Source organism: Manacus candei, unplaced genomic scaffold (genome assembly GCF_025592945.1).
Source record: "Manacus candei isolate 608988 ecotype Guabito, Panama unplaced genomic scaffold, ASM2559294v1 h1tg000024l, whole genome shotgun sequence".
NCBI classification, from domain to species: Eukaryota; Metazoa; Chordata; class Aves; order Passeriformes; family Pipridae; genus Manacus; species Manacus candei.
The window spans coordinates 7578601-7601656 of record NW_026138072.1 but is presented as its reverse complement, the minus strand read 5'-3'; the positions used below and the strand labels follow the sequence as shown (position 1 = coordinate 7601656).

Below are 23056 nucleotides of genomic sequence, written 5' to 3'. Positions count from 1 at the left end.
AAAGAGGAGCTGAAATGGGATCACCATGACACTTACTGCAGGCTCCAAGGGGGCCAACTAGTCTGTGCATCAAGTAGCAGAAACTCTAGAGATAAAAAGGCATGCAGCCTCTGTTAAAGAAATGAGTCCTGAAAGAAGAGATTTGGTCTCCATAGTATTTTTAGCTGAAAAGAACTCAAAAGCAAAGATCAAGTATATTAGGCAAAGAGTTTAAATAACTGCCACCAGAAAAAGAAGTTATTACATGGCAACTGCGACCAAAGTGAAAACTGTACTAAATTCAGATCTATCCACTACAAGTCTGCACCAACCAAACTGTGATACCACACTCAATGGAACATCATTTTAACTACATTTCTTTGAAAGTGTTCACTTAGCCCTGGAAATCCCCATTAAATTATTTTTCTTCAAGAGTTCTACAAAATGTTAAACTAGACTGCATGAGTGATACCAAAAGTACCTGCATGTAATGCAACCTATCTAGGTCTGAAGCAGTTAGCTTTTGTTTGAAAATAACATCCCAAGAGGCATTATTCAATAGCACTTTCAAGGACAAATAGGAATTAGTTTAGCAAGTCTGTGCAATCTTTTTTTTCCCCTAGCAATTAGTTAGATCTGCCTATTCCTAAAAGATTGACCAGCATTCTACTATAATAAAAACCACAATGAGTAACCATAATATATATGTATATTTTTACTACAGAAAACACTGGCTCTTGATTTAGTATTTCATAGTCATGCTCTTCTATTTTAGTATCGTTACTCAGTAGTCTGCTTTTTTACTTTTTTTGCATTTGTTTTCTGATTTTTTTCCCATGCAGGTCCTATTGTCATGTGATCAAAAGGTCACCACTAAAAGAAGAGATGAGAATAAATGAGATAAGAATTTCTAAAACTATTGTTAAATGCAAAAGTTTAAAATTTGTAAACAAAATATTTCTGGAAAAAATAATTTAAATAATTACTTTCTGACGCTGCTGTCTGCTAAAGATCAATTTTTCTCGTCACGATTTTAATTTTTAACAATGATGACTTCTACATCACTAAATTCCTCTTCTGTTATATACTCATAGTTTCTAAACCAAAATTCTCAAAGATAAGAGAGTGTTCAGTTCCATCAATGTCTCTCTGTAGAGATTCAGTATCCTGGAGGATCCACTGCTTCCTCCTCCCCACCCCTTGAACTTGCAAGGCTTTTATAACCTGTAAAGATCTCAGCACAGACCTAATCTTGTAGCCTAGAGCAGATACTGTAAATACTGAACAGGCTGCCTTCTAAATGACTGCAGAATTCGGTCTTAGTACTTACATTAAGCTTGAAAAACTGATGACTACTTTTCCCCAGGACTTAGATCAGGTTTTAGGGGTTTTCTGCACCTTCCTGTCTGATTGCTTCCTACAGGGACTCAAAAAACTGAAAGATACGCCAATTAAATTCTTCTTCTGTAATTTAAAAGGGACAAGCACGCTATTATACTAGAACAAGTAATACAGACTTACCAGACCATTGCAGTTACTTAGGGCCACTTTAGTTGTACTGAGCTGGTCTTGCAAATATCCTGTGTAATGACAGTGGTCTAAGAAATCATGCTTCCATTGCGGTCCATCTTTCCCCCAGTACTCTACTGTAAAATGTCTGGACACCAAATCTGTGTTGAGAGTCAGGTTTAAATGAAAGTGCTTGCCATAGGCAGAAAGTTTAAAAAATAATTTAGATGCTGCCAGTTCTTGGACATAAGGGTCTGCGCTCCTCCTCCTTCTTGAAGGTTTAGCATTTTTCACAGTAAAGCTGAGGAAGGCTCCATTTTGATCAACCCTTATTGGGATTGTTAGTTGGTAGTGTTCAAGGTAAGACAGGAATTCCTCTTTGTAATCAATCACAAGGTAAGACAGTCCAGAGAGTGGCCATAGAAGAAAAAATATAACAGGAAACAGCAAGTAGTAGCATAAACATAAACCATATTTGGGTAAACTTCATCACTCTCATTAACAAAAGTAATTTTCAGGTAAATGCACAATGTAGCATTTTACTAAATAAAATAAAACATTGTTTTCTTTCTTTGCAAGTCAAGAAAACATGTTTGATTTCCTATTAATTTGATCATCACTGGAATTATTTCAATACATATCTTTTTCTATTTATCAAAAATACATACCATTTGGGGCTAAATTCTACCTTAAAAAGGACATATTTTTCCCAGTGACACCATTCGAAGACAAAAGCTATTAAATCCACTTGCAAGAATATAAACAGTATTAAGGAAAAGTATTATACTGTAAAAACAAAATTAGATTCTTACTTCCTAGTCTAAAAACATGTTAATGTTATCATGGCAAGTCTCTCAACTGTTATCAAGTACAACATCTTACTAGATTTAATTTGCAAGGCTTTCCTATGCTGAAAAGTAGATAGAAAGAAGTTAGAAGGAAGTTTAATCTGCATGACAATAAACCATGAAAATACTGAGAGCAGAGCCCATATGATCTCATGAATTATATAAATATGGTTTAGAAAATACTACACAAATACAATGCAAAAGCAGATGCTTCTTGCTGGCTACAGAGATCGGACCCCTACCTTGAGAACTGTATGAAAGCCTGCTGTCACTGTGAAATTCCGATGAAACCATGACTAGGCTCAAAATCCATGTCCACGTCTTCCCAAAAATTTCCATAATTTAGAAAAACAGAAAGCTTGTCTTTTTTCTTTCTCTTTGGAGAGCTACTTGTGTGCTATAGAGTTAACTCCACTCCAGAATTGCACCATAACATGTATAAATATTTTATACTACTTCCAAATTAACTATAGGGTGTTCCACCTTTTGATAGGTATTTTGTTCTATATCTGCAGTCATTTTCTCAAGTCAAAAAAAGTATTTGTAAGTTTCCTTAAGATATGGGTAAGATGTTAGACTGGATAGTTACTGAATTTGCTCCGTTTCTTTTCCTGAAAAACAAAAGAAAATGAGTCAAGGCAAATTCTTTCTGCTAAAACAGATCTATGCTGCAAGACACTAAACCACCAGAGTGAACTACACAAGGCAACATTTTGAAATAATGTTCATCCAGTATCAATTTTATGGTCCCATACCACAATCTTACCAAAAAAATGAAGTACCATTAGTTCACTGAACAGCAGATCCATATAGCCTATGATACACTTATCAACTTCATGTTACTTTTATGAATTCTTACACCTATTTAATGTTTCTTATTGTTTATATACTTTGTTCAGACTTCTTCCATCCATAATCAGTGCTGTGCACTCATCGATTTCAGCGGCTAATAACAGGTCCCAATATACTGGTAGATAAAGGAAGACCCACGAAAGAATGCAGAATACAGTTATCTGATCTTTCTGCAGCATGTCTTTTCTTATTATTTGGGCCAGGGTTCTGCTTATGCAGGCAGGATTCTCATTCACTTAAATGGGAATGCTGCATATTAGAATACTAAAGAAAAAATTTCAGTATCTGAAGGTATTCACTATACACATTCTAATTTTTCAAATATTTGTCAAAAATGCTTTGTCTAGATCTTAAGTACAGTTTGATGAAGTAGAATATATTTTTATCTTGCTTTTGCAAGTCACAAGACTAAGCAAATAACATATTACCTGCCTTTTGTCTTTTTTTTCTTTTTTCCTTTTTTTTTTTTGCATATAAAACACTATTGCAACAATAGTTAAAAACAGCTCCAGCTGCGGCCAAGGATTAAACAGAAGATCCATGCATTCAGCTAACAGTCTAGTATCATAGGATACCAAACCATGTGTTGTGTCAGCTGGTACTCATCAGTCCACTTAAGCATTTGCAGCACACCTATGCACACAGCAACTCTGCTGAGCCAGACAATGGAGAAACAGAACACCTAAGAAGGGAAGCCTGTTTAAAAACCACTTTACAAAAGCATACAGAGCCACTTACACATGCACCAGATAAATTTGCCTTTCTAAAATTCTGGGAATGATTTACAACGTTCATTCAGACAGGTAATACAGCTACAGCTAGTGGATTATTTGCAAAGGTTTTATAAAGAGCTGTAGCATATTAACTCCACCAAAAAAATCAACATCACCCAAATCCTATTTACCAACATTACAATGGATATTGGATAACTTCTTAGCCAATTTGAAAGACACCTAATTACTAACACATAAATGAGGTTAATCTGACCAATATCTACCTTTTCAAACCAGGTTTATAAAGAGAATAAAATACACTTTGCAAACATACTTTGGGCTTTCTGGTATTTCTTTTCTAGGGAACCATAAGGATTTAGTGATGTCATTCACATGTGGCAAGACTTCAAAGAATATTAATAAAAAACATCTCTGTTTACATTGCCATGTAGAACATTTATTTCTTAGCTAATATTTAGTTAGTTTTTAGATTTTACAAGTTTTGAAGATACATAATTAACCCTAGACTCTTCAGCTACATTAGTACAGTAAATAATGTGCCTTACTTCTAATCTGAGAATGTACAATTTCAAATTCCTGTCACTGAATCTTGCTTTATCCCTGTCTGCTAATGAGCTGCTTTCCTTCTCCTTGTATATACAGTTATAATCTGATACAAGCACCTCTTGACACTTTCTGATAAGCAACTCAACCTATTTGGTTTATCTCACCCTGTATAATCCAGTTTCCAGATGTCTGAATACTTCTGCAGTTTTTCTCTGAACCTTTTCCAATTAATCAACATCCCTTTTCATCCATAGACACCAGAACTGGACACTGTAGTCCAGTAACAGCTCAGTACTGCCATATATAGAGGTAATGTTGCCTTACAACTTTTACTTAGCCAAAATATCCTAACAGAGAGCTCATGTTCAGAGAGCTCTCATTCAGAGAGTTCATGTTACTATCAGTTAGGCTTATAGTAAGTTATCCTAACATTAAGGTCTCCTGGAACTGCAGTACCTAAGGAGTAAGGTAGCTCAGAATACTGGTCATAAATTAGAGTGCCCATTATTTAGACACCAAAGGCCCATACGATAGGCTATAAACACATGTTGGTCAACAGTGTCCAATAGTCACTCATGTCTAATGTTCTTGCAGGGGTCTCTGAAAAGGTCTCCGTCATTTCAAGCTTCACGCAAGACCAATCTCCTTACACATTAAGCTTTCTGGAAGTTTCAGCAGAATTTTTTTACTTCTTCTTCAAATGTATTTATTGCCAACTTAACCATTGATACAAGCACACCACACGTAGTCATATTAATGCTCTGAACTATAGAGTAGTAATAGATGCGAAGGATAAAGCACTCAGGTAACTCCAAGATACAGTACTTTCAGTATGACATTTGGTAGGAACCTCAAAGCATCCATTCTCTATATCTATACCCTTTTTTCTTTCCATTCTCCTTGGCAGAGTATATTAAGCATTCCATTGTAGATTGTTGTCAAATGCAAAATTTGGTCAACACTAAGCTTACAAAAATAAGTGACACTCGGTGCCATGGTCTAGTGGACATAGTAGTGTTGGTCATAGGTTGCAGTCCGTGATCGGAGAGATATTTTGCAACCTAACTGATTAAGTGATAAAGCAGACTATGAGGAGGTGACTAATCAAACTGCTCAGAACAGTCACCTTGGGAGCTTCCATCTAAGCAAAGGTGCCTTGGTTGCCCAAGGCACCTCTTAACCTGAAGGTAGCTCAAGTTTTAGGGCAGGGAAGCATCCGACACCGCTGTCCCAAGAGCACCCCACATCAGGGTGAATCCACCACCCACCCGCCAAGCTCCGGCGCGCTTTGGCGACGGCAGCGCCGAGGCGGCCAGAAAAGACACGGCACCGCACCATCGGATCACAGAGCCCAGACGGGGGTTACGTCTCAGGGCGGGGTCGGCGAGAGCGATAAATGCGTGGAAGAGAAAGAGACCGCCGCTCAGGCGGGCAGGACAGGGGGTTGTCCCTCACGCCCCCTCTCCCGGCGGCTCGGCCCCCGCCACCTTCCCGCCCTCCCCGGCCGGGCCAGGCGGCCGGCGGGAGCGCCGCGGTGAGGCGCGGGCAGGGGTGGCCGCCCGCGCCGGCTGTACGAGTGGTTGCTAAGGAAATGGGGAGGGCGGCGGGAGGGAACGGGGCGGGGGACGGGCATCAATCACACAAATTCAATTACAGGTATCGGGGCTGGCCGTGAACAGCGTTGAAGGGTTTCAAAGAGCCGGGGATTAGCCGTGCCCCCGGGAGTTTCCCGAGGCGAAAACTGCGGCGCCCAGACTGCGCCGGGAGAAGCTCGGTGAAAAGGAACGGGAGGCGGGGGTCAGCGGGGAGAGGGACATGTACAAAGGGAAAGGACGGATCCGTCCTCCCAGGGAAATGACCAGAAGCCGAGGCGTTAAGGGTGAAATTACTGCCGTGCGGGCCCCGGTGTACGAGGGGGCTGTCGCCCTCTGAGCCCCTCCGCCCCCGCCTGCCCCACGGCCCCCCGCCGGCCGTGCCCAAGGAGCAGCTGTCACTGCATCTTGCAAAAAAAACCCACCTCCCGCCCCCCACCCAAAAAAAGTCAACAGGCTAGAAAAATACATGGCTACACAAACAGCCCGTTACACGCGCACATTATCTGTACATTTCTGCACAGAGAGTTAAAAAAACTAGTACTGAAGCAAGTTGGAGATCACCAGACACACATCCCTCAAAGAAAATTCAGAAAGAAATAAAAGAAGAGCCTTCCTCCCTAGAGAGGCTGAAGGGTAGAGTCTGGTTGCTGTGGTGGAGCTGATCCTAAAGTTAACTTTCAGCAGTCCACTTCCAGACAGCAGCGCTGAATCTATTTGGATAAAACGCGTGTGACCCAGACACTTGGCGTTTGGCCCAAAAACGTTGCACCGGCAGCCCAAATAAAAACAAGAGTCTGACTCTCTCTCTCTCTCTGCCTCTCCCTTCTCTCTTGTACAACAATGAAAGAAAGTAGCGAAGACAAAATCCGCACACACATCACCGAGGAGCAAGAGCTCACTTACCTCCTCCCACCAAACAAAGTCTCTTTGAACCGCGGGCCACTGCAGAGACAGACACACACCAACAAACATGAGCGCGCAGGGTTAAGAGTCTGGCAAATCCCAGGCGGCTCGAAGTAAATCAAAACCACACGCTTCCATCTTCCTGATGAGACCGGCGAAAGCCCGACATCCCCGCCAGCATCGGCTGCGCGACGGCGGCCGCGCCGACCCTCCGAGCCCCGACACAAAGTGTGCACTTGTCTGACCGCGGCACGGCCGGGAGCGGGGCTTCCTCAGCTCCGCAGCAATCCGGAATAGCCCTGGGTTGTCGCTGGGGTTTGGGGGCTGCTTTGGTTTTCATCTGTTGTTTGGTTTTGTTTTCATAGTTTTTCCTTTCCTCCCTCTACCAACGATTTACAGCTAAAAGTATTTTAAAAAAAATCTAAAAAAAAGTGCACTACTCGAGATCGTACTTCATCAATCACGTCTCTTATCGGTTGAAAAATCCTGGCATCCCCTTCCCCCATCCTTAAAGTTCCTTTCCGAAATTACTCCAAATGCACTTCGCCTAACGCAGTAGAAACCTCTCCCCGCTCCCCAAAGCCCTGGACGAACCATTATTCGGGACACAAGAAAAGCAAAAAGTTTCATTGAATAGCGTGAAATCTTCCTTACCGTTTTCATCTTCAATTTCTGATATAAAGTAAGTTTCAAAGAATAGAGATTGCACAGGACGATTCCCGTATTCCTCTCTGCTTTTCCCCTCTGTGCAAGCAACCATCAGGGTTATATTCTCCAACAGAATAAAATTCTCTAGCCTTCCTAAAAGGGGTTTTTAGAAAACGGGCTGGCTTGGCAGCAAGGATGCCATCAATTCACCCAAGCTATCACTCTGCACATTTTGTCTTTCCAACAAAAAGAGGGGGGAAGAAGGAGGGGAAAACAGGCTTATACTGGGGTGGGGGTGGGTGCCCTCCTCTTGAGCAGCCTCCTCTGTGCAAAATACCATGTGAATATTATCTGAGTTGGGGGGAGAAGGGGGGGGCGAGAGACAGAGAGAGGAGAGAGAGGAGGAGGGGGTAGAAGAGGGAAGGCAGGCAGAGCAGGAACGACTCAGCGGAGTTTGGATGGAGTAGCCGCAACGCTTTCGCAGCCGGCGCCGGGCCAAGCGACGGCGGGGGAGCCTCGGGCGGCGGCGGGGCCTTGGCCGCCTCGGCCGCCTCGCGGGGACGGCGCGGGGCCCGCTGACGTCAGCCTGCAGATGTGCCGGGCCAGGGTGCCGCGCATGCGCGTCCGTCACGTGGCGGCGGGGAGGGGAGCGGGACCCGGCGAGGGCGGGGGCGGCGGGAGCGGCGGCGGGACCCCCGCCTAGGGCTGCCTGTGGGGAGGACAGACCGGCCCTCCCAGGGCAGCCGCCGCCGCGGTACGGCCGGCCGGCCCAGGGTGCTAGCGGTGGGCGGCAGGATGTGGTGGCCCCCTGCTGCCCTCCATACCCTGCCCGTTCCGCGCGCCGCAACGGGCATTATGGAAGGAAAACTCCTAAACAGCATGTCCAGCGGAGCGGAGGCGGTGTCTGAAGTCCGCGCCGCGAGCAGAAGCCGGGGCCGATGGTCCCGCCGTGCGCGCATCGCGCTTTCTCTTTCATCGACGGCGGGGAACCGAGCGGGGGTCGGGGCATCGCTACCCCGTGCGGCGGGACAGGAGGGTGGGCTTGGCAGGGGCGGCCTGCAGGATCGCCTCTGCTTCACCAGGCCAGCGGTGCCGGGGACAGGGTCACACAGAGGCGGTGGGTTGGAACCCGAGACCTGCCCTCTTAACCGCCAAGTTAATTTGCGATAGCCGAGGAAAGAGAAAAATAAAAAAAAAAACACCCTGAATTATTCGTGAACCTGGGTTCTAAGGTTTCAAGTTTCTGCTAACTATTTCCCAAATGGGGCGGGCACGCGTTTTCCTCCCCAGCCGGAGGTAGTAGGTGTAATATCACCTTCTGGTGAATCTACAATAGCTGGCTGGGCTGGGGAATGATAGCAGGGAAAGGTCCAAGAGCACAGCTACCGAGTATCGAAAGAGCAGTATCAGCCTGCAGAGTCTAACATCCCGCAGGACTCTGATGGTCACCGAAGGCTGGCTGGCTGCCCTGTGACATGGAGGAATCAGCTCTGGCTGGCATTCATACTTTCAAATAAACTGCATAATTACCTTCGAATATGAGGCACTACTATAGTGGAATTAGATTCTGTATACAAGTATGTGAAATTTCTTTTAACAGTAGTTCTAGCAAAATAAGCACAGCCTTCTAAATAGCTGGTCATATTTGTCACCATTCGTTCTGACAGCACAGTGAACACTTGTGGGATCCTTTTACAGTTGCTGGGCAAATTAATTTAACAATGGTTCGGAGAGCAGCAGAGTATATCACTGCCTTGAAAACCGGAGGTATAAAACCAGTGCTCCTTGGGAATAAGGACATTCAGAGAGAGAAACACTTTATTCAGGAAATACATCTCCAACCTGCTCCCCCCCCGGTTAATTGCTCATACCGAGGGCGCCATCCTGTGTTGGCGAGCAGGGGGAGCGCTCGAGTGCAGGGATGCTTGGCTGTCCCGGGACATGCGGGGAAACAGTTTCACCCTTTTTCCTCTTCATCCTCTATGTGCGTGGGCAATTCCCGCTTCGGTGGTAAGTCTGGATACATGTACTTAATTAAAAAAGGTATTTCTAATGCTGGGAAGAGTATATTTTATTAATATTCCATAGTTACTGCTGGAGCAGCAAATCATTATATATGATGATTACACGGATAAGGCACATTCACCGACCAAGCCCTGCAGCAGAGGAGCCAGGTGTACCTGAGTTAAACTATCTGTCTTCATGGACAGGCAGAGAGGTTCTGCTCAACCTTTTCTGCAGAATCAGTGGTACATGCAGAGACAGTGGGACATTCTGTCCTTTTGAGAGGACAGACCGCGAAGAGACCCTTTTTTCACATTCTGTGTCAGAACCAAATAACCTTTCAAACAGCCAAACACATCACAGCCAATTGCCTCATGGTTATGGTATCCTCTGAGGATTTGGGAGACGTGCCTTCAAATCAGACCCTGCCTGAATCAGACTGGGGAATGTTCATGTTGCTGTCTGAGCTGGGGACTATTCTGGTGTGAAAGGCTGGCCTCTTCTGGGTTGGACCAACTCCGCTGTGTATAACTGAATAAATACTCATCAAGCTAAAAAGAAAGACAGCTTATCGCTGTCTGGTTAGGGCCCTCCCATGTATTCAACTCCCTGCTCTAAATCCAGCAAAGCAAAGCAAAGATATATGGGCTCTGCAAAACCTAGCTGCTTGCTCAGACCAACAAGTTATTTATTCCCTGTCCCAGACAATTACATTTTCTTTCCTAAGCCCACTGGTGTATATATACCAGTCAAAACTGGTTTATTACCAGGAAAAGCTTTGGCTCATCTTTAAAAAATTCCTGACTGTCTATGATTAGAATTCCTGACAGAATTCCCAGTAGACTTACCTGTTTTGCTTTATTGCATAAAACAATATTTCAGAGTGAACCTCATTCGGATAAAAATAGTGAGCTTATTTGGTGACTATTATTTTTGTTTCTTCAGCCCAAATATTATCTATATACATTTGTATGTAATTTTTATGAAATGCTACTTTTTAGGAAAAAAATGCACAGGAAGTTTTTTGCAGATTTTTTGTATAAATTTTTCTTTGCTGCAATTAGAAGTCTTTCTAACAAGGATAGTAATTCTCCTGTGAATTCTGGTAATGCCCACTTGGGCAACTGTGTCTCAGAAATTCTGGACAGGATTACACATTTATTGAGCACAGAGCATATTACTGTATGACCAAGAAAGTAGGTAGCTAAAGCAGTCTTGACTTTAGGCCGTTGAATCCTTTAGTGTGCCAGTTAGCAACTTGTAAGATTAGCAAGCACACTTTTTATTTAAATAGATACTCATATTCAACTTGAATTTAGCATTGTGAGATGTATTGAGAGGTATTTGGGGTTAATTCCAGGAATTTTAACTGTCTTTGGTGAACAGTGCATTTCTGTAAGATAAGGTTCTTGTTACCTGTATTTTCGGATATACATGCTTAAAAGTGTGTTTATTTTTTTTCCAGGTAGTATTCTTGCCTGGTCAGTGAAGATGTGAAGACTGTAACCTACCATATTTAGAAATATCCCAGAGGTGTTTGGGGAGAGAATAACCCTTTTTAAAAATTACATATAAAATGATGTTATAATTACATAAATACACTTGTTAAAATACTTTGGTTGACCATATAGTTGAAAAAGTAATACATTATAAACTTGCATTTATATGTGCTATAGTTTCTGTGCTTTATCTGTCCTTGTATGGAGAAAAGTTCTGGATGTGCATAAGGGCTTTATTTTTAGTCCCCTGAAATAAGACTCTAGGGGTGCTTGAAGATAGTGGTGCTATTGAGATCCAGTATCTTTCACTTCCTTGTAAAAAGCCTGAATTCAGATTGCTTACAAATCTCATCTCCCCTTGCAGGAAGAGATCTAAAAACATCTCTAGAAATAACCCTGGGCCATGTGTTGCATTGTGCCTGGCACATCGTATTTCAGAGGGAGAATGCACATCCAGGTGTACTCTTAGTTGGAAAATGCACCTCTTTTGAGTTGAGCTGTCCTTGATGGCCCTCTAAAACAAAATTCACAGCGATGCATTTGGATTCAGGTATGGCTTTGAGGCTGCTTCTGCCTAGAAATGCGGATATTGCCAAGAATGTCTTCATTTAAATAAGAAAAGCCTTGCCAAAGGCAGGATGGTGGACCTTCCTTTTCCAGGACACTCCCCGAAAGCAGCTGTGTGTGTTATGCTGATGCGGCATTAATCCTCACCCAAGCCTCCTTGTTTCTGCAAGACCCTGTGAACCTGGCCAACCTGCTTATTTTAGTATAAGGTTTGGAAATAAAACTGGAAAACATCATGTAAGCTTGGCATCCTCCATCATGTCCAGACCAGTTTCCTCACCAGTGGAACACAGATGAAACAGGGCAGAGAGGGGAGAGAATAAGAATGTGGTGAAAGTAACACTTAAAGCTTGCTCAGAACATGAGGGGGATGGACAGTGAGAAGGATAAGACTAAATATCTCTCTATTAAATCTGAGATGAAGAATCTTAGACTAATCAAACTCATTATGGAATCCCTAAAGCAGAATGGATGTTGGCCTCAAATTTTGCGGGCAAATAAGATGAAACTGATCCTATCCTCATTAAGATCAAAGTAGAAAGTTTAGGAAAAAACCCAGTAAAGTTCCACACAAGAAGAGGAACAATAGTAAGCAGAAAAGAAGAGATAAATCAGATGAGGGAGTTGTTTTATTTCAAAGATAGTGATTTTACTGCTTTGTCTATTTCCAGCTTTCCAAGTCAAGAGATAGATACCAGAAAGATTAGGTCAGTAGGCATAGCATTTTGTTTAAAAGGAACATTTCCCAGCTATATGTATTCTAGTTTTTCTGTGTATTGTCACTATATTATTTTCCTATTTCTAGAGAAAATTGTTCATAAGATCTGAACAATCTGTAAGACTTAGAGAGAACAAAGCTGAGACAAATTATACAATATGTGAAAAATGTGTATGGAAAATCTCTATTAAAAAAAAATGGCAAATGGTATTCCTCAAGGATTAGTGTACACAGAAACATATAAAAGCTGTGCAGAAAATCTTAGCAAATGCATAAGAATTCAGTTATTTTGATTTTAGAACAAAAAATCTGGAATCAACTCACAGGAAAAGCTAGCTATTACCATGCAGAACAGTGCAGCATTTTGCAGTCTGGCACACAGTTCCAGGTATGACACTCCTAGTGCAGAATTAAGCATCTTGGTCTCAGGTGCCTGAGTGACTTGTTTAGTTTCTGAATTGAAGGATAATTAGTGATAAGGTAGTGATACTGATGAGCATCACAGACTGCTCATTCAGCATCTGCTCGACTATGTGGTAATTCCCCTTTTCTTGGTATGCTTTATATAAAAATGTGGACACATACACAATGTCAGAGATTGTAAAATTGAATCATGAAAGGAGCACAGATTTATTTTGAATGGAAAGAATTGGACTTTCCATACTCCTGGACTGTGTAGGTAGAAAAGATTTATTAAAGAGTCTGGAGCATATGGTGCATACTGCTTTGGACACAGATTACAACTTTGTCTAATTTAGGTGGTTTTCTGGCATTCTTTCTACTGCAGTGTCTTGCAACAGTTTATAAATGGATTTGTAATAAATACTGTTAAAGCCAATGGTTTGAGGAAGAATTGAAAAAAAGACCAGTGCTCACCTCTCCCCTTGTAACTTTAAGTGTATTCCTCCAAAATGCAAAGACTTATTGTGAATACAATAAGGTGTTATGTTAATGTGCTTAATAGATGTATTCCTTTCCTCTTATCTCACAAGTAACTTCATTGTTCTTTTTTTTTTTTTTACAGGATTATCACAGCATTAGTTATTTAGAATTGGCTGGTTTTGTGTGAAGTTGGTCTGTGCAGCAGTAAGGGCTCTGACCCTCATATATGTCCCCAGCCTAGAACTGGTTAGACACTGCAGATTGGCGAGTAGACTGGGTAACTGCAGTATATGCTTGTCCCATTCTTTGCTCAGTTAACCTTAGTTATACCCTTGTAGCCATTCTTGGAGTCAAAATCCAGGGCCAGGTGAATCTTTTCCTGTGACCCAGCAGTTGTTTTTATGTTAAAAGCAGTCCTCAACTTCTACAGTACATTTAAGTGGCATAGCTTAAAAGCACTTACTACTTCCCACTAATTTTCACTGCAATCCACTGGCATTCACAGGCATCCAGAGTCTACTGCACTGTTGGTTTTCAGACTGAGGCAGCTCAGGAGCATACATATATTGTATTTAGCTGCTCTGCTGTGAGGCCAGTTATCTCCCATTAAAAAACAGTGATAAGAAGAAGTCCAAGAAGAGAACAGTTACTGGCCTTCTAGTAATGACTACAGCTATTTGTCAAATCAATCTCTCAAAGCCCTCTGCCACTTATACAAAACCTGGGAGAAAGAGCAAATATCATGATGGTTCAAATTTATATAACACTTTCGTAGTATTTAGTCCTATGAATCTTTTGTTATTCCACTAATTATTCTTGAAATACAATCAGTCTTGTATATATTTTTGTTTATTATTTATTCAAAGGGTATGGCTATAGTCTAAAGCAAAAACTAAAGTAAAGGACTTTCAATATAAGATCAAAAGTCACAACATAAGTTTTCCGGCATCAAAAAATGTCTTTTTCACATTTGCTGAAAACTCATCTCTGCATTAAAATCACGAACAACTTTTTGTTTCTAAGGAGTCAAAAGATTACCTTTCTTAGTTATGGGCCTATATTCTGGGCACAATCTATGAATTGAAATATGAACTGGAGTTAGCACACTTCTGTTCCTGCTATAGCCATTAAGTGATTATTAACATCAATACATGAGGTATACTGCAAAAGGATAAAATTCAATTTTTCTCAAAAACTTTCAGGATGCTTAATATTATGGTTCAACAGACTTGTACAGTCTATGTTATCAGTTTTCCATTCTAACACGAAATAACCATAAACCATCCAGCAATATGAAGATGACGGTGTGGCAGTGCTCATGGATGTTTGAGGGCAAAGGAAGAGCAACTTGATCCTGTGTTTGTACTTACATGTACTTACATGATGAGCCAAGATCAAAAGAGGCCTCGTCTTCCATGTGGTCATCACTGGAAACTCTGATGTAGATTCATGCTGATTCTTGGAGCAAACTTCTGAGCTCTTGGAAGACTAACTTCTCTTAACTTCAGCTTTTTTTGCCTTTTTTTAAACAAACAAACAAACAAACAAACAAAAGAAAAAAAACCACTCTTCCACCATGCCTGAAACTGACTTAATGGTAATAACTTTTGTGTAATATTTGTGTAAACCTTGTAATTATTAGCATATCAAGAGATTTGATAGCCAAAATAAAAGTACTCAAAACAAATGGTGTAACAGCTAAAGAAATCTACAAGTTTACAGAAAATTCTGGACATTTTTTTTAGCTCAATTGTTGAGCTAAATTGTATGAGCATTATTGTATGCACAATTGTATCTATACAATTTCATCCATAGATTAGGTTATCTGGCAATAAATAGAACAAACATCTATATCAATTGTTTCATTAATCAATTTTCTGCATAGATTTTGTTATACACTTCACGCAACTCTTCCCATGCTGCCAGTCTGTATAAAGTTTGGCCAACAGCAGGTACCTACAGCCATCTTAATTTTACAGTGTATTTACAATAACAATCAGATAAACACATAAGGAAGACAAACACAGAGATATCCCACCTGCGATGTGTATCTGTGGTGAATTTCTTCTGCTGTCTTTAAAAAAAGATCTTAAGGGTTTGCTTGTTTCCAATGCCAGCTAGCGCTCATCCTGAGCAGTGCAGAAGTTGAAAGTTTAGTTTTGTGCTTTACCAGGTATCATTGGTGTTTCCTAGCAGATCAAATGGGACTGCAGGGGACCGACATGTAATTACGTATTGATTACTTCATAATTCAAGGATCTACTTAACTCAGTTTAAATTTGTGCAACATCACACCTTCAAATCAGCTGGTACAAATTTTAAGGCCAGAGTATATTTTAATAAATTTATAAAAATGTAATACATCTTATAAAAATGAGGTATTTTACAGCTACTTCCACCACTAAAGGGCTGCTTATTCCCTCATTCTTGGCTTATACCTCTTCAGAAGTATTATTTTTATGCATCACCTGTGGGTATAGCCTGTCCTTTCTATTTAAAGTCTAGACACAGGGCTTTTCTATTTCTCATTTTCCGAAAGCTGTCCCTGGGGAGTTCTCTTTCTCTATCCCCAGATAGAATGTCTAACTTTCAGAGGTGAGAAACAGAATTGGGATTCTCTCTGAATAGGCTTGGGGGAGGAAGGGGGTAACCTTTGCTTTTGTTCTGCCCCAGAATCTCAGCTTTGCACATGAATGAAGGAATGCTCTTCTTTTGGGGTCTTTCTTTTGGGGGATGAAACAAATTAACTGCAAAAGAATAGAGGGAATTCACTGTGTGCACTGTCTTTGCAAAGGTTTTCTCTGAGGCTCATGTAAAAAAGAAATTCAGAAACCTGAAATGCCCAGTGCAAAACTTTCAGAACAAGCAAGGCAATCCGGCATTCCCCACACTCTACACTACAGTTAACCTACACACAAATCTCTTACCAGCTACAAATCTCTTACAGCTAAATCTCTTACCATCTTTCTTACCAAAGATGAGATGTAAAATGCATTATGTAATTCTTCTGAAGTCTAGCTGTAGTTTTCTGCTTCTTTAATTGCTGCTTCCTAACTAAGAAGGACAGAGACTAGGTGTTTTTTAATATTTTTATTTTTATTTTGGTTCAAGAATCTGGGGAATTTGCTGAGATATGATGTACAGAAAATTATTTTTTCATCCTAAGAACAAAACCCTGGGTGACAAAATGCCCACACTCTCTATAAAGTATGATTAAATGTTTTATTTTTTCTCTAAAAAATCTCTCATTATGCTTGTGCTATTAAACATGACAGATGTCCTAGTAAATGGGCCTGGATGGATGCATTGCTACCAAAGTGTCTTCTGCCCCTTGCTAACGCTAGCCTTTAAGCATCTCAGAAGTTTCTTCAGTTTTTTCATGCATGTATTTTACATGGAACACAGGAATTAATCTTGTATGACTCAATATGAAAAAGCTGTAGAAAAAGATTACTGTTGTTTGTGTTTTTTTGGCTATGAAGTATTTAATATTGTATTTATTGAATCTGGCAGTATTTTCACGTGAGCCATTGGCACTGGGATCAACCATAATGAGTGCTGTGTTTTGTCCATTGACAGTGAACTGCCCTTGAGATCAACAATAGATCATGGCTGTTGTAATTCTGTCTCACTCTCTGACCCTGTTCACAGAGAAAGTGAATCCTTCCCCTGACCTCTGAGACACATTAAGAATATTATTGGTAAGTATCTGCATTGTTAGTGGTGTGTGTGTCCGATCCCGTGGTCATTACCTTTCGGCTTATTGAAGAACTTTTCACATATTTCAGAGTTTACTGTAGATGAGTTGGCAAGATCTCATGGGCTTAGTAACTCCAATGCATATTAAAAAAAAATAAACTATTTTATTCAGGTCTATTTATAGAGATTTAAACATAGATTCATTTCATAAAACGATATATAATTATAAATGTAAATTATGCATATGCTAGTAGTGGGAGGGTGGGGCAGGGCTACTATTTAAATTATTAATTTTACTTTCTATAAAATAGTGCTTTGCTATATAAAAAAAAACCCAAACAAACCTGATCTTGTCTTATGGTTAGAGTACAGTGTTTAAACTCAGATTCCTAGCTTTTCTCATCTTTGTTTTTGAACAAGCTTTTTCTGAAACATTCAGATGGTTTGATAGTAGTGAACTTATAAGCACCACAGATTTACATTTAAGAAGTCCTTATAGCTGACAACGGGGAAAGGCTCTCCTCTTGCTGACTGAGCATATGGTTTAGATTCAGCTTTTCTGACAGGTGCACAGGCCTTCACAGCAAGTAGTTCTGCTATTGAGGCTGAATAAAAGTGGTCTAGACTACCCAAATTATTTTTTTTAAAAGCAATCTAATATAATTTGGACTAATTAACTGTATAGTTGGAAGATAGTTTGCATGATTAACAAACACTGCTTTTTGCACCTTGGGGGGAAAAAAAGTAATTAAAAGGAATTGCCATTTTAAAATACCAGGGGGGTTTTATATACTTCTTATCCATCTTTCCTCCTGGTGTTTTACTAATTTAAACACAGTTAACTGGTTTTTCATAATACCAGTAACAAGATCAGAATCTCCCTACAAATATTACATCTTCATCAGAAGAGATAATTTTTATTTTCCAACGTCACACTTGGTCATCAGGCAATCATCCCACATCAGGCAGCATAATAACTTAAATCTCTGAGCTATAAAGTCATAGACTGGCCAGCTGGACGCAAAATAGGTTTCCCCTTACCCGTTGCCAGTGCTTCTGGACTCAACCAATTCCCTGAAGAAAAATGACTATATACTTGGCACACAGCAGCTACTAAATTTAAATTCCTCCTGCCTCCATATACTAAGCTTTCTATCTGATTCAAAAGTGAACTCCTATGATTTGGCCAACTTTGATTCAGAAACGGATCTTAGCCATCAGTGAATTTACTGAAAAATGATGCTTTGCTTTCCTTGCCTTCACAGTACTAAAAGGAAGTTCCAGTGAGATAGAAAAAGTGGCGGATACAGCCAATTTAACATGCCGTCGACAGTAATTTTGGCTGTATTACCTGCACCAGTCCACATCCAATTGCACTGCTTCATTTCTCTTATGAATTACAGTTGTCTGTAGCAATGTGCATGTTTAATCAGCAAATCTGGGCTGAATGCAAATTTTCTAGAAATGTATAGAAGAGAAAATTAGTCTGAATAGTCACTTTCACTAAATGAAAACAAATTTCAATTAGGGTTTTCAACTATTCCTGAGACTACATAAGATTCATCCAACATTTTATGGAAGAATCATTGTATCCCTGTCTTGTGACTCTTTAAAATATGTGCCACTAAAATGAAGAAATATTGGCTGTGTGACTCAGCAGACATTTATTTAATCTATGAGTTAACATTAAATGTTATTATGAGTTTATGAGTTCTCTGATGTCCATTTGTTCTGGAGAAAACTTAATTGCAGGATTAGTGTCTTTATCTCAAATTATATTATGTTATAAATGTGTGTGAAAAGCCTAATGGAAACTGTATAGGAGATTAATAAATAGCAACAACTTTGGCTTAAGATATTCATACTAAAATACAACTGTTATAGAAGGAGAAGCAGAAGCATAATTCTCTGATACTGTGAACAGTGAAGTCAAGGTAATTTTGTTTGGTTTCAATAAAATACGATTGGCTTCTTTCTTTTTACTAATCCAATTTTGACATATAGGACTTTGTAACTGCCTTGAGTTTTCATTTCTTACAAACCCTTCCTATGTTGAAGCAAGATGGAAGGATCCATTAACACATCTTATGAACAACCATAATAGATATACTAATGTTAAGGTGAACGTATAACAGTTTGATAGAGAAAGAATTGTTGTCAGATGTTCAGAGTCCTTATGCATATCCCTGAAATTAATGCAGGATTTTTCTATTGAATTTTTAGACCAAGTACTTTGGGATTGTTTTTTTCTGTGTGACATTCATAATGTCTACTCCATAATAAGTCAGAGTCAATATTGCTCACATTTTTTCTTGAATAAAATAAGCAGAAAAGAGTCTATAACCAATTCGAATGCTTTTCAGGTTGCACTGCCTCTAATGCTGTCTCATTCCTCTCCGATACATTGTTTGAGTTTGGGGCCATAAAGACTCCACAGACTTGGGCTGATCTATTTGTGATCAAATCTCCAGGCTTATATCTACCTGTCTGTTACAATGCCCACAGTTTTCATCTTCTTTCTTTGGGTTTAAGGGTTTAGGAATAGTGATGTGAAGTTGAAAAGGAAGTGGTCTATTCAATTAAAAAAATCACACGTCTTCCTATCTAACGGTGAGGCAAAATACAATCTTCTGTTAAACTGTACATCCAGAGCACTTAGCTGACATGTGAAAGACCCAGTTTCATGATCCTGCTTCAAATAAGTCAGTATTATTTAGAGTAACTGGAATTGATATAACATAAAACTGGGTCGAGATCTGTGTTTGTCTGATAAATTGGTTTGTTGTCCTAGCATTCAATCACACAAATCAAGGTTCTCCCCTTTGCCCTAAGGTTTTACACTTCCTATTTAAAAGCCCTTATGGGAGTGTGGTTCCTTTTTTTTTTTCGCCTTTGTAGAGCTGACAAACCTTTTCATAACAAGAATACAACGAGTTATAATCTATGGCTCAGATTACAACTTCCATGAAACTGAATAAAATAAAAAAAGGTTGATATTGGTTCCACCTATAATGGAGTACTAAAAGACTTTCAAATATTCCACTGCTACATTTACAGAAACTTTTTATAAATTCAACTTTTTGAAAAGTTGCTCTTTGCCACAGTTTTCTTACATTTCATAAAGTTTAAGAGAGGGAGTATAATTTAAACTCCTATAAATTGATAAGTCAGACTGAAGAATGTTAGTAATCAGCAAGCAAAGTACAAAGTCTTTGTAAATCTTTCAAACTCCTAGTTGGTAATAGGTGAGTTTTTTTAAAAAAGTAAGGCTAGACAACAGTAATAAATAAACATCAAATAGAAATATAGTACCTAGCATGTGCTTGGTCCTTAATCCATAATTTTCCTAGTATACAAAGGGCAATGGAGACTCTAGACATTCAACATGCTTAAAAATAGGCTAGAGACTAAATACAGAGTTAAGTGTGCAGCACCAGCTTATACAGGCTATTTGTCAACATCTTTCAAAAAAATGTTATTTGATTTTGCAATTGCAATTTCTTTTTCCACCTTCACAGTTTTGTGTGTGGCAGAGTTTGCCTCATAGGAAAATGTGTTGTTGAGAAAATTCTCTCCTTTTCTGATGGAAATAAATTCTTGTGTTCTGGAAACAAAGGTCTGGAAGGCCCAATAAAAGCTGTGACCTGGGTCTCTATGGCCTGTTTGCACAATCTTTTTAAAAAATACTCTCACTATCAGTGGCACGGCATCAAGGAGGAGGCTAGTAGGAAAAAAAGGATAACAGAATCTGAGGCCACCTCCAAGAGAGATTGTCTTGGTTTAAAAAAAAAGACAAATGTCTGTCAAGGAAGGTGGAAACCTTCCTCGAATGGACAGAAGACCCCTACCTCCAAATTATTATAACTTTGCAATTAAGAAGCTTTCAAGCAAAAATGCAGAAAAAGGAATAACAGTTCTTAACTAAAAATACAGAGAACAAACCAGAGCAAACTACACCATAACAAGCTTTAACCAGCTAAATCCTCCTTTGCTTTTCGTTGCAGTTATAACCACAGCCGGCAGGGCGGCGCTGTTGGGCTCCGGTGGCGGCCGCTCCGCCGCCTCTGCGGGGAACCGGCGTGAGGGCGGCGGCCGAGGCGCCTCTCCGGGCTCGGTGCTCCCCTGCGTGGGGCGGGAAGGGAGCAGAGGGTGCTCTCCCTTTCAGGGGGTTCATGCGAACTCACGCTGTCGGCGGCTGATCTTGGTGTGGGTCAGCGGCGGAGGGGGGGCGCTGGGACCCTCCCGCGAGCAGCGGGCACAGCGGGGAGGGCGAGTAGAACTCGGCCACAGAGCTGAGATGGGCACAGCAGTCCAAGGCGAGACAGCACAGCTCCAGGCAGCGAGGCAGCTCTGGTCCCACAGTGAAAAAGGCACCCCCCCCAAGCCAAACTACCAGTCCTTTATTCGCCTCTGCTCCTTCCCCAGAGCCCTCCCTTTGGGGCTGTGCCCCCGCCACGGTTACCCAGGGAATGGGGCTTCCCCCACTGCCGTAGGGCAGAGGCAGAAAAAACGGAAGAGTTCCACTTCTGCTGGGAAAGCCATCAGCCCTCCAATAGGAGAGCCATTAAGATCCGAGCTAGAAACACATTTTAATCTTGATGGTTATCTCTCCCTAACAGGAAAGCTTGATTCCCCCCACCTCCTTGACTGTATGTCAGTATGGAAAATTCACCGAAAAGTTTAAAACTATAAGAGATCCACCTCTTTCTTCCACGTGAACAATTTTTTGGTAGTATTTTAGTATTTTCCATCTGGACGTGGCATGCAGGTTCGCCAACAACACTCCCAGACTTCGCTCATAAGGTCCAGATTCCTGTCCCTGTGCAGGTACATGATTACCAGCGTCAGTTGTCCCTCACCTTTTTTCTGTCTTGATACAGAAATCCAAGGCAGATGTTCTGTGTAATAGTAAATATCTTCTGATCTGTCAGTTTCGTATGTTAATCTTATGGACAACTGTGTAGTCCGCCAATAATTTGCTAAGCACCCATATCTGATAATGTGTTTTCATATAAGCCTGATCCCTGCCATACATATGTATGTTTATTGGAAAACCACATATTAATATTATTTCAGTGTTTTTTACTTCTTAAATTGAGTTCTGAACTGCTACCACAAGTCAGATGTTTGAAAAGGTAACACATCAACTTGAATTTGATTATTTAGTGTCTATTCTTTTTCTAGAGACTCCTGCTTTTTAAAATTGGCCCTGGTGTGAGAAATATCTCTAATTAAAATTTAGAAGACGCCCAAATAAAGTGAAACAAAGAACGTTATTAACAGCACGCTGAACGCACCGAAGTCCTCACCCGGTTCGAGCACACCCGAATGAGAGGGACAAGTCCCTTTAAGACCCTTCGATTTGCATAACCACTCCCTTGCTCCCCCCATGCCAGCCCTCGCTCTTTTCTTCCTTAAAAGACGATCTTTGCCTTCTGGTGCAGTCCGCTGGTTGTCCTCATCCACCTATCAGGTTGTTTCCCTGCCCCTGGCCGCATGGTTCCCTGGCAGTGAGCCCACGCTGGTCTCCCCACCTTACATTCTTCCCAGCTCGCCTTCGCACTGTAGCAGTAAGCAAGCAGAACAGTCAGTAACAATAAGTAGCAGTAAGGAGGCAGAACTATAAGCAGCAATAGGCAACAATGAGCAGCAATAGGTAACCTCGAGCAGAACTGTATGTAGCAGCAGGTAGGCAGCAGCAATAAGCAACTTCAAGCAGAACTACAAGCAGTCCACCAGTCCTTGACCACAAATTGGCTCCTCAGTCCTTCAAACAAAATGACCTCTAGGTATCTCAATAGGAGGTAACCATGGAAATCCTTGCTCGTAATAAAACTGCCTTATTTATTTCCCACACTGGGTTTGTGTCCCCTCACAGAATTATGTGCACATTGACTGCCACTCAGATTGCAACATTTTAACAAGGTTGCTTTCAAGCTGCTTTTATTCAAAAATGCAAAGATAACTTTGTTCAGCAATCATGGTAATGCTGCTTTGTAAACATTGATGAAGCAGTAATCCAGTTGGACAGTTTCATCCCCAGTAAAGCCCCATGGACAGTCTTATCTCCAGT

The 23056-nt window shown here is 40.8% G+C and overlaps 1 protein-coding gene across 6 annotated transcripts in view; it reads right to left on the bottom strand.

The window, feature by feature from the left end:
* Positions 1-8172, bottom strand: part of ADAMTS6 (ADAM metallopeptidase with thrombospondin type 1 motif 6) — a 148212-nt gene extending 140040 nt beyond the window's left edge. For 2 of the 6 annotated variants that reach the window (XM_051788272.1, XM_051788277.1), the window contains exons 1-3: positions 7621-8172; positions 2579-2947; positions 1501-1865 (exon numbers count right to left, since the gene is read on the bottom strand). In XM_051788272.1, coding sequence (XP_051644232.1) covers positions 1501-1865; positions 2579-2675 — 462 coding nt within the window. In that variant the 5' untranslated portion in view covers positions 2676-2947; positions 7621-8172. Of the gene's footprint in view, positions 1-1309; positions 1415-1500; positions 1866-2578; positions 2948-5118; positions 5378-5439; positions 6384-7620 lie in introns of those variants that run through there. The other 4 variants (XM_051788273.1, XM_051788274.1, XM_051788276.1 and 1 more) reach the window with 4 other exon arrangements.
* Between the last annotated feature and the right edge of the window lie 14884 nt (positions 8173-23056).